General features: G+C 39.4%; 1 protein-coding gene across 1 annotated transcript; it reads right to left on the bottom strand.

Moving 5' to 3' along the window:
- Positions 1–1,119: 1,119 nt before the first annotated feature.
- xab2 (XPA binding protein 2) lies at positions 1,120–7,767 on the bottom strand. Its single transcript, XM_062408483.1, has 19 exons — positions 7,618–7,767; positions 7,145–7,293; positions 6,800–6,923; positions 6,500–6,697; positions 6,020–6,154; positions 5,755–5,919; positions 5,487–5,631; positions 5,233–5,384; positions 5,004–5,123; positions 4,784–4,915; positions 4,090–4,221; positions 3,822–3,935; positions 3,558–3,720; positions 3,272–3,462; positions 3,001–3,123; positions 2,724–2,895; positions 2,402–2,528; positions 2,179–2,285; positions 1,120–2,069 (listed from the first exon to the last, which is right to left on the bottom strand). The coding sequence occupies exons 1-19, from the start codon at positions 7,651–7,653 to the stop codon at positions 2,008–2,010; spliced, it is 2,547 nt and encodes an 848-aa protein (XP_062264467.1). The 5' UTR covers positions 7,654–7,767; the 3' UTR covers positions 1,120–2,007.
- Positions 7,768–10,686: the final 2,919 nt, after the last annotated feature.

Below are 10,686 nucleotides of genomic sequence, written 5' to 3'. Positions count from 1 at the left end.
TTTTAATCTATCATGTTCAAATCCCTACGGATAACTGCAAAACACCTATTTGGGTAGTATCCATCTATGTAATGGATTTTATGAGTCGATCTTATATTTTGTATGTCAAATTAAAGTAACTAACTACATGGGTGCCGGTTTAATTGTACACAACTGCAAACAAGGCCTTCAATGTAATTAGTTACTTTCCACAACTGACACCGAACTTACCTGTAGTTCCAGCAGTTACTGCTTTGCCTCCACCAAGGAACCATTTCTACACTAGTGTTCAAAAACTATGTAGCTGAAAAATCACATTTTTGAAAATACAGTCTGTGATTTCCTGCAGTATGAAAATTGTTTTGCAAGGCTTCTTATTTTTGCTTCAATACTAGAGAAATATTTTAAACCATTATATATTCATAAAAATGCTAAAAATGATACCCATTATCGAGCAAATACTTAATTAGATCAGCACTATTAATATCTACTTTTGATTAACAATTCACAGAGTAGCACAGATGAGCAATAATGTCATTAACACCTGCAGATATAGTCAATCCTTTATTTACTGGATGACAGGAGCCGAGTAAACATGATGTTACATCTAAACAAGGAATTGGTATAGGAATATAGTCTAGTTTGCCTAATGTTAGTGGAACTTCAAACCCTTTTCTTTCCATTTGTTTTTTAACCTTTGTTTCTTGTAGTCCACATTAGATAAATTAAATCTCAAGAGTGACTCATCACATGATGTTGCTCAAAGTTCCAGGAGCTCCCTGGGCCGCCCCACTGCAGCAACTTCTTAGGAGGATTACCTCTCAGCTATTTTAATCTAATTACAGCAGAACAATTTCGCCCTAGTCAGTTCATTTTCCAGTTCTGCCAGTTTAACTCTTTGTGATGGTGTGGAGACAATTTAAAGTATGATGTCTTTTCCATGAAACAATGAAGTAGATCGTCACCTTCCAGCATACACGTGTTGAACACGTATTATAGGAGACACATTTTAGTTGTGTGTGAATTAAGGACAGTTGCTAGACTGTACACACAGCCAATATATCAATAATGTGAGACATGGATGCTTCAGACTCCTGCTCTGTGTTTCCTGGAGCAGACTTTCACATACAAGTTACTGTATTTATCAAATATAAATCACTTTTTATTACAGTTTATTATTTATTTATTTCAGAGACTGGAAGAGACAATCTTAACACAGCCAGGGTGGATGGGAGGATGATTCATAGACATCAAAGTTATGCAGTGTGGCAATAAGAAAACATTACAAATTCTTGTTTGTACACGAAGAGCTGTAAAACTGCATTGGGTCACAAGTAGCATTTCTATTGCATTACTTATATCCTCAAAAGTCACAACCTGCGACTTTAATTATTGCAGGTTTAGTTAACTACAATTGTTTTTTTTCTATTATTCAAACTGTTTCTCAAGTGTACAATACAAAGTATGCAAAAATCCCGAAATCAATATTTATAGTGATACACGTGAAAAGTCATGAAATCTTTTCAGAACACAAGACACACCTACTAGTGATCCTCAAGCCAACAATGGGAAGCTCCACTTTCGAGTGAATGCTCCCGAGAAGAAACAACGCTCCTCCCCTATGTTTACTAGGGCAGAGCTTCCTGTCAGAGGAAGATCTCTGCATTCATTAAGTGTACAAATGTGTTTTCACTGTAAATTATTTTACAAATGTTGTTCCGTAACAAAGTCGAACAACATCAGATTTAATTTAGAGTTAACGTGTAACCACAACAGTATTTAATAATAGAATAAAGGCTCAATTGCCCAAGTATCTTGAGTCACATACTGAGGACTGACACCTTGTGGCCAAAACTAAGGTTTGCTTCTTTCTATACTGAACTTCTCATATTGTTTTCATCACATTGTATTAAAATAAAGTGGACACAACTGAATATTCATACTAAATTAAAAAATAGAGCCTATTCAATTATTACAAGACATATCAGAAGAATGCATCTTTGCAAGTTCAGTGAGAAAAAGCATCTTTCACTCGTCTTTAAGTCCTCCAAAGACAGCTGTGGGGACGCTCTTCTGTTCAAGCTGCACCTCTGTAAAAGATACAGAGACGAAGACAGTAAGTACATGCATTTTCATTGATAAAACATGTCAGTAGTAAAAAATAGCCAATATTTCTGATTTTCAGCTGATGCCACACACCTTCTGGTCCTTGGCCTTCTTCGTCATCCTCATCATCATCTATGTCGATCTCATCAGGATTAGCCTGTTTGGCAAGCTCAGCCAACTCAGTGCGAGAAGTGTCACTCCTGTATAAACACATGAGGAGAATATGACCTAAGAGTCTCATCTTCCTCTGAAGAAAGTCGTCCAGTTTCGTAAAATACAAATAATAATTTGGGTAAAAACCAGATGAGCCACAAACCTGACGAAGAGAATCTTCTCTTTGAGCTTAGGTTTGTCCTGCTCGGCTTCTGCAGCAAGCATTTGTGCTTTCTGCTCCAACATCTTCATGTCATCAAGTCCCATCTGGCCTGGTGCAAGGTCTGACACTGAGAACGAGTGAAAAAAATATACAAGCACAAATATTAAAAAACACAAATAAATGAATCCATCACTTTGTATGCGGTTCTAGTGTAACCTCAGGATTTGGGGGGAGGGGGGGGGAAATGCAGCATGTGTGGCTATACACTGCAAGTAGAGAAAAAACTGGTCACAGAACAACAAACTAGAGTAAGGTCACCCACCAGTGCCTGTGGTGCTTGTTGTGGCCTTCATCATCTGCGAGGACATGAAGTTGACCTGGGTGTTGTATGTGGCCTGGACACTGCGTTTGATCCTCAGCATTTCTCTAATGGTGTCCTCGTTACCATGGCGGATCTCAAATTCTTTCCAGGCCTGCCAGAAGGTAGCTGTCACCTGAAAGACCAAGTTCACGGGTAAGTCAGGAGAAATGTAACATGTATACACTATTGATCGAAGAGGGACATTTTATTTAGAATGCCTGGAGGTGGTTGTGCTCACCCTTGGGTCACAGATCTGGGAGCAGTAGGAGTAGATTGCTCTGGCCCGATCAATCTCACCCAGTTTACTCTCCATGTCAGAAAACCGCAGACACATGTCCCTTGCATGTATATCGGGAAGGACCTGGTAAAATATAAAATACAATTAAGAATTTCAGTTATTATATTAGTGAATAGAATAATTAAACATATGCATTTTAATTTCCCCCAGAAAAGTTAATTTAAGACAACATTTAAATTTCATTATCTAGATCTCAAAAGTGTTTCCATACCTCAATGGCTTTCTGATAAATTGCTCTGGTATAAGTGACACCATAAATTTCAGCTGCTCTCTTGATGTAGATATTGAACATGTGATGTCTCTCATCATTGTCCACTGCCTGTGTCGCTCTTTCATATACAGCCATGGCATGCCGTGCCAATCCATACTCTTCCTCCAATTTGGCATACAACAGGTATATGGCTGAAAGGAAAGGCACAGGGGAACAGTGTGTTGGTTTAATTCAATTTAAAATATATATACCAAACACGTCAAGGTCCCTTTAAAAAGCTACTTACTCTTGGCAAACTTGGGGGGGCAGCCATCAAGGGCTTGTTCAAATAAGTCTCTTGCTCTCTCCAGCTTCTTGCCGGCGTATCGATCAATGAACTTGGTGAGGTAAGTGTTCCAGATGTCGTAAACGTTGGGCCACCTGAAGAGAGCGATGCCGCGCTCATAGGCCTGAAACACAGCAGGTGTTAACAAACACATTAATAATTCTTCAAAGTGGCGCTGGGCATAGAAGACTGAAAGTAAATGTGGATTTAGTATTGTGTTATTACTTTGAAGCTCTCCTCAAAGTAGTTGTGCTCTTCAAGGAACATGGCATAGTTGATGATGATCTGTGGCGTCGCGATGCGGAGGTCAATAATACGGTCATACACTGCCTTAGTAGACTGAAATGAAAAAAATACAATTGAGGGAAAGGTAGTATCAGCAGTTAAAGGAAATGAAGATTCTAAGAAGCAAATGTCCCAGAGTTTAACTAATGATAATCAAACCTACAGTATTTGGTTGGTTTGGAAACTTAGTGACATGGAGTGAACATACCTGGAACGAGCCAAGACTCTCCTCCAAGTCTGCCAGCATAGACCAGACCTTCAAGGACTTGTACACCCTGTTTTGGACTGGCTCAGATACATCAAAGTACTCTGCTTTCTTAGATGGGATGGCTGTGGCTTTCTATATGCAATTCATGGAAGAAACAAAAGTCAAATAAACAAAGCGTTTATATACACATTCATGAGGGGATTCATTAATTTAAGAAATTTACAATCCATTGCACTCGGTGTTCAAAAGCATTTCAATTCATGCAAAGGGACATGCAAGTATTGGTTAACAATAACACTTTTGTTTAGATTTTATAATCTCTAAACAAGCAGTGCTTCAACAAATATATTCTAACTTGCTTTAATTTACATAGTGTTCACTGGTTTTGATTCCCCAGAAAGTAAATGAACATCTGTGTATTGTCTGAAACGTTGAGAGAACTCAAGTCAAGGTAACTATTATACAAAACCTCTACACTAAAGTTTATTAAGATATGTTGCATCAGATATTCTCTGTGATCAAATCTACAGTTACCAGGTCTTAAGTTTGAAAATGTGCCCTTAAATAAACATTTGAAGAAGAAGAACGTCAAACGTTGTAGTTTCTCCGTCTTGCCACTAGATGCTACTAAACATCTGGCATAGTAGCTATTGTACAGACTGCACCAATAATTATCCCTGCAGATGGTTCTCACCCTCAGTATGCGCAGTGCCTGTTCATAGTTCTCATGACGAAGCTCCATCTCTCCATATTCACACCACACTGCAGCGAGATCATCCACCTGCTTGTAGGTCACCTTGGTAGCCTTCTCAAAGATCGTCCTGGCCTGAGTGACAAAAATTACTCTCATTTCTCATTTGATTTTTAAGAGCCGATAGTTTGAAAACCAGAGTGAAAAGACCTCCATGACTTACATCATCCAGCTGCTCATTCTCCTCATAGAATTTGGCGAAGGAGACCCAGAGAGAATGAGGTTTCCCTGTGGCCTTTATCGGATCCACTGTCTGTACCGCCTCAGTGTATGTGTTGATAATCTGCAAAACATTGTGAGCATGGACACATTAGTATAGAGGCAGCATTAATTGTGTGTGCACTGACCCTGTGCAAAGAATATGTATTATATGTTCACGACCCAACTCTCACCTGTCGTGGATTGCCATCATACAACTTTACCCGCTTGTGCCACTCGTGCACATTATGGGGGTTTTGCCTCAGCAGAACACTGTTCAAAAGGAGGGGCCGCCGAGCTATGAGCTCCTCAAAGCGGGCAAGTCTAAGCTCCAGGTCGATGTCATCTAGGAGGAGAGGCACAAAGAGTTCAGCATGCATTAGAAGAGACGTGAAATCAAGGCGTGTACACATATTGTAGATATTTATATTAAAGAATCCACACAAACCTTCTTCATCCTGCCCATTCTCAGCAGTGGTCTCCATCTTGGCAGCAATCATGCTCTCCTCAAACTGGGCATAGCTGTCAAACACTTGTGTGAAATCCCTCACTGTCACCACTGTGAGGATGGCTTCCTCGTATACATCGCGGGCCTAACGTAGATGATTCACAATCAGTGATTCAATCCAGCACACTGTAAATTGCTATATAAGTGCAACTGAGCTACATATGTTAAGTGCTACTCTATATGAATAAAAGAGTGAGATGAAACATACCTTTTCAAAGTGGCCGCTCCTGATGTAATAGTCAGCTAAGGAGCACCAAAGTTTTCCAAGTTGGTCAGTGAAGCGGGTGAGGCCTCCTCGGATGATGGCGCCTACATTCAGGGAAGTCACCTTATCAGGGTTCTGGGAGATTAGGTCGCACAGCTCATGCCACAGCTGTTTAACAGAAAAAGTAGAAAACAGATGTATCATTTCATTTTCAGCTTCAAAAGTACAAAAAACTGTCAAAGTGGGAGGTGATGAGACAAAATCTTACTTGATAGTTAGATTTTCCCTCTTTGGAAACAAATCTTTCGTCATTCACAACAGCTGCCAGTCGCACAGCAGCTTCATCCAAGCGGCCAACAGATCTTAAGTAGTCGATGTAGTCCTCTGCATTTTGTGGAGAAAGCTACATGAAACAAAAATACATCACATTGTCATTATCCCCATGAACAATAATCTTAAACAGTTTGATTGCAATACTTTTAGGAAATGTCTTACTCCTACTATATCTCGATAATGTATGATGTTATGGCCTTTTAGATAATTAATTTATCTAATTATGACTTGCAGCCAATCCAGTAGACTTTCTCTCAGCTGCGAATCTTTGGATATTTACGGGGACATACATACGGAGATGTCACACCACAGCCCACCCATAACAATGGGATGTCAGTGTAAACACAATTACAAAATCTAATCCGAAGTCATGACATCCTTCATAGGGAAATCGTGTTGTCTGCCATTCTCTCACCTTAAGATACCTACGATACACACGGATGGCAGTCTCAGGCAGGGACACGTTACGGGCGAAGCGGAGATACAGAGGCCAAATGCGCGGGTGCTGAGTGACGGGAAGTGCTCGGAGTGCCCGGTCAAATGTTCGCCGACTTCTTGTGATCTTGCTCTGAGCCACAAGGAACTGGCAGTAATCGAGCCATATTCTGGGCATCTAGTTTGAGGAAAGACTTGTGTTAGTTTCAAGCACATCACAGAACACGGTATAACGTTTTCTATCAGGACTTTCAGGACTGAGTTTGACAGGAAATATTACCTTGTGCATGAACACCAGAGCCCTTTCATGGCAATTATTGATCTCTTCATAAGACGATTCCAAGATGCATTTCCCTTTGACTTGTTTCCGTCTCTCTCTCAGGTAACTGTACCACAGCTTATAACTGTAAATAAGCGGGCAACGGTTATTCAAAGCAATTCCATAATAGGCAAGTACATATAGACTATCAAAAAACTCATTAAAAGTCAACCTTAATAACTTTCTTAAACAATGCCTATCATGTTTTGATCTGACACTTGATCTGGGGACTTGCAGGTTTCAGTAGTAGCCTGATTTGGGATTATGGTTAGGTTGTTTTCATTCAGCAGCCTGTGTGTTGGTTACCTGCCAGGCAGCTCCTTCAGAGCCCGCTCGTAGATCATGTTCAGGGTGGATTTGGTTCCGTTCTGTTTGAATTCGATGTAACGCATCCAGCACTTGACGGAGTACGGGTTCCGGATGATCTCCTCTTCATAGGGCAGATCATCGTCCTCCTAACATTGAGAAATCACAACACAAAACACCATCTTAAAATGGGAATCGACGTAGCGTGTGCTAAAGCTAACATTAGCGCCAGTCCGTAACGTTACAATAACGTTTAAAATAACCGGGAACAAATTAACCTTGGCCATTGGGAGCAGACATTTCATATACATTTAATAAAGGTGTAGAAGACAAGCATGTACATAAATCTCTGATTCCTTGCCCACGAACAACAACAACTTCAACAGTTCAACAGCTAGAAAGGGTTAGCTAGCAAAACCCGTTCTCACCAAACGTTAATAGCTACAGTATTATATGTGAATGGGGTAACTTACAAACATAACATCGGGTTTTTCGTTCAGCGACGGCATTTCTTCCTAAAGACGGAATAGAACGGGACAAGAGCCGCTCCAGACAATAAGAAACGCAAACTTTAGCTGAAGCTAGTTAGCGGACCTCTCAAAGCGTGTAGTCCAGAGGGCTACTTCCGGTTGCGTCACAAAGTGCGCCAACGCGTAAGGAGGGGTAAAAACTACAAAACACAGGATGTTTGTAGTCCTGTAGAGATCCTCTGTATCTAGGCCATGACCTTAACCTGTACACAATTGTTAAGCGTGTGCTTTATCTCGCATTTACAACGTCTGTCCTTTAAATCATGTTCAGTCACTTTAGTTTCTGTCATTTCTAGGTGCCCTGGCAACCAATATTAAAACAACAGCTAAAAATCAAGCTGTCACATTCGTTTCCCATCTGAATTTTCAAACACACGTTAATGAAATCCCTAAATCCTGCTACTTCCATCTATGAAGTCTTTACTAAATTAAATCGATTATAGCTCTCCCTGACCTAGAAAAGTTTATGCATGTCTTTGTCTTTTCCCGTCTAGACTATTGCAACGCCCCGTAAAACAAGCCTTAAGTCTCATAACATGCCAATCCTTGCATTTAATTCAGGATTGATTATGAGATTCTTTTAATAACAATCGAAGCCCAACATGGCCTGGCCCCCTCTTACATTTCGCAGCTCTTAACTCCATACAATATCAGTCGCAACCTGAGACATCCTGCCCTTGCAGCCCAAGGTGACCGTGCTCTCTCTGTCAGGGTCCAGAGGCCCTGAAGGATATAACCTTGTGCGTCTGGATATTTGTTTTTTTTACATTAATCAGAAATAAGATACATAATTGTATTAAATCTGTGCTAAGCTCTGCTGATTGCTTTTATACAGCACAAGAGAAATGTTGCACAATTCAAAACTAAGCCGAGTAATCATGGTTCAAATGACAGTGGCTATCATTTGAGCCAAGACAACAAAATATAATATAAAAAACGATAGCAATGTCTGCATTAGTATAAAACAAACCATATAAACTTAAGCACAATGTCCCAGGCCCTCGTGTTTATCTGCAGGGGTGAAATGTTTGGCTACGACTTGAGCATCCATCACCTTGACATGTTGGTTTACAACACTTGTGGCTTCTTGATACAGATAATTGGGAATACAACTATAATTGTTTAATGCAAAGTCAATGCTTCTGAAAGACACTTGGAAGGCTGTCAGCTTCTTCTGTAGGATCATGTATGTGGATTTATTTTGGGGCAAATTCCAGCAATGTCTGAAAATGAGAGTCACATAAGTCAAACCTCACATGAGGTTTCCATAACAGCAACAACATCCTCAGAATCTAATGGAGTCCGAGGATAAAGACCTTGAACATCCGAGTGGGACTTAATATAGGTCTTATCTCAGGCTTGTTGGCAAACACATTTCTATACCTTTTAAGGCGAGATGTAATACCACTTGAACTTTAAGGAAAGGGCCTTACATTCAGTTTTATTAGAGGAACACGAGATGTGCCAATGTTCTGCAACTGTATACCAGTGGCACTTGGGGGCTTCTCCAAATTTAAGTTCCATTCCTGGCTACAGACACGTTAAACTGCAGGGCTAAAGGGAGAGATGTCATTAAAAAATAATGAAATCCCTCTCAAGTAAGTCAGAATCTAAATTTATAAAAGTAAATTATTTATCCGAGCAAATAAGTGGTTGAAAAATATGGGTATGAATTGCTCAGCATCTATTTGGACTTTGCTATCACTCATACGTTATGGGAAGAAAGCAAGTTACATCAATTGTTTCTCTATAAAACACGTTACATGCTATAACCAATATCACATGTTATTCTCTTCAAATGAATCAGTGGTAAATTATGGATAATAACTTACAATGCTCAAGGTTATTTTAATAATATTGGTTATAATCATGAAAATATTAAGTTTTACTGTATTTCAAATATCTGAAATATGGACAAGCTGACAAGCTTGACGTTTGAGAGTATCTTAGAGCAAAGCCTGTATGGGTTAAAAAAAAATAAAAACTTCCCTAACAAATAATTTAGATATTTGTTTTTTAGTTGAGACATGTATTTATCCTATTATACAATAATGCAGGCTGAAGCTATTCTATCAGCCTACTTTCTTACTCTTGATTTTTAATCTTGTCAATATTCGATTTTGTTTTGTTCATTGCTATCTTAGGACTTGTGCAATGTTATATCTTAAGACACAGAAACAGCAGGATGGGTCTTAAGATGTCAGGGATGCTTGACAAATCTAGTGGGAGGCTGCTGCTGACTAGGCAGTCCCCACCTCTATAAAAGCAGTAGCCTCCAACTCCTCTGAGAACTGACAGGCATCCCACACAGGTAAGTGCTTTTTGTCTTTGTGCTCACATCATTTGCTCTAACTGACATTATCATTAAACTACTATGACTCATCATTTTTTAATGTCATGTTATCAAGTACATTGATAATACCATGATTCAAACGCATTGTTTACAAAGATGTTCAAACACATTTCGCAGCTACTTAAATGGCTAATTTGGAAACGTTTTGTAGTGAGTAAAACTTAAATCGTATTAATGCCGTTTCCTGTCGTGGGCACCAGGCAGTGTAAAATATTTAACTTTGTGTTGTCTTCAATGATTGTCAGAGGAACTCAATGTGTACTCACCTTGACAACATATGCATATACAGGTGCAATACAAAAAGCCAGAGTACAGGATTTATAAAAGAGCTTACTGTTTTATTCTGTCATTTTAACATTGCAATTTTTTTTTATCTTAAACTTCTTTCTCGGACAAATGAGAGCAGAGAGACGTCTTTCTGGCTGCGGCCAAGTCCAATCATGATCAACTGTTAGCCAGCAAGCAGTAGAGAAAAGAGAAAAACACCATCAGATGGTGACCACAAAAGTGCCCACAACAGGACCATCACAGGGGATAGAAACATCCACACATTTAATTGATCATATAAAAGTATTTAGAAAAAACATGATTGTCACAAAGGACAAAAAAAAACTAATATCCAAGTTTCAACAAATGTAACAAAAGGGCTAAAAAGTCTT

This window comes from Platichthys flesus, chromosome 16 (genome assembly GCF_949316205.1).
Source record: "Platichthys flesus chromosome 16, fPlaFle2.1, whole genome shotgun sequence".
NCBI classification, from domain to species: domain Eukaryota; kingdom Metazoa; phylum Chordata; class Actinopteri; order Pleuronectiformes; family Pleuronectidae; genus Platichthys; species Platichthys flesus.
This window is presented reverse-complemented; position numbering and strand designations above follow the sequence as displayed.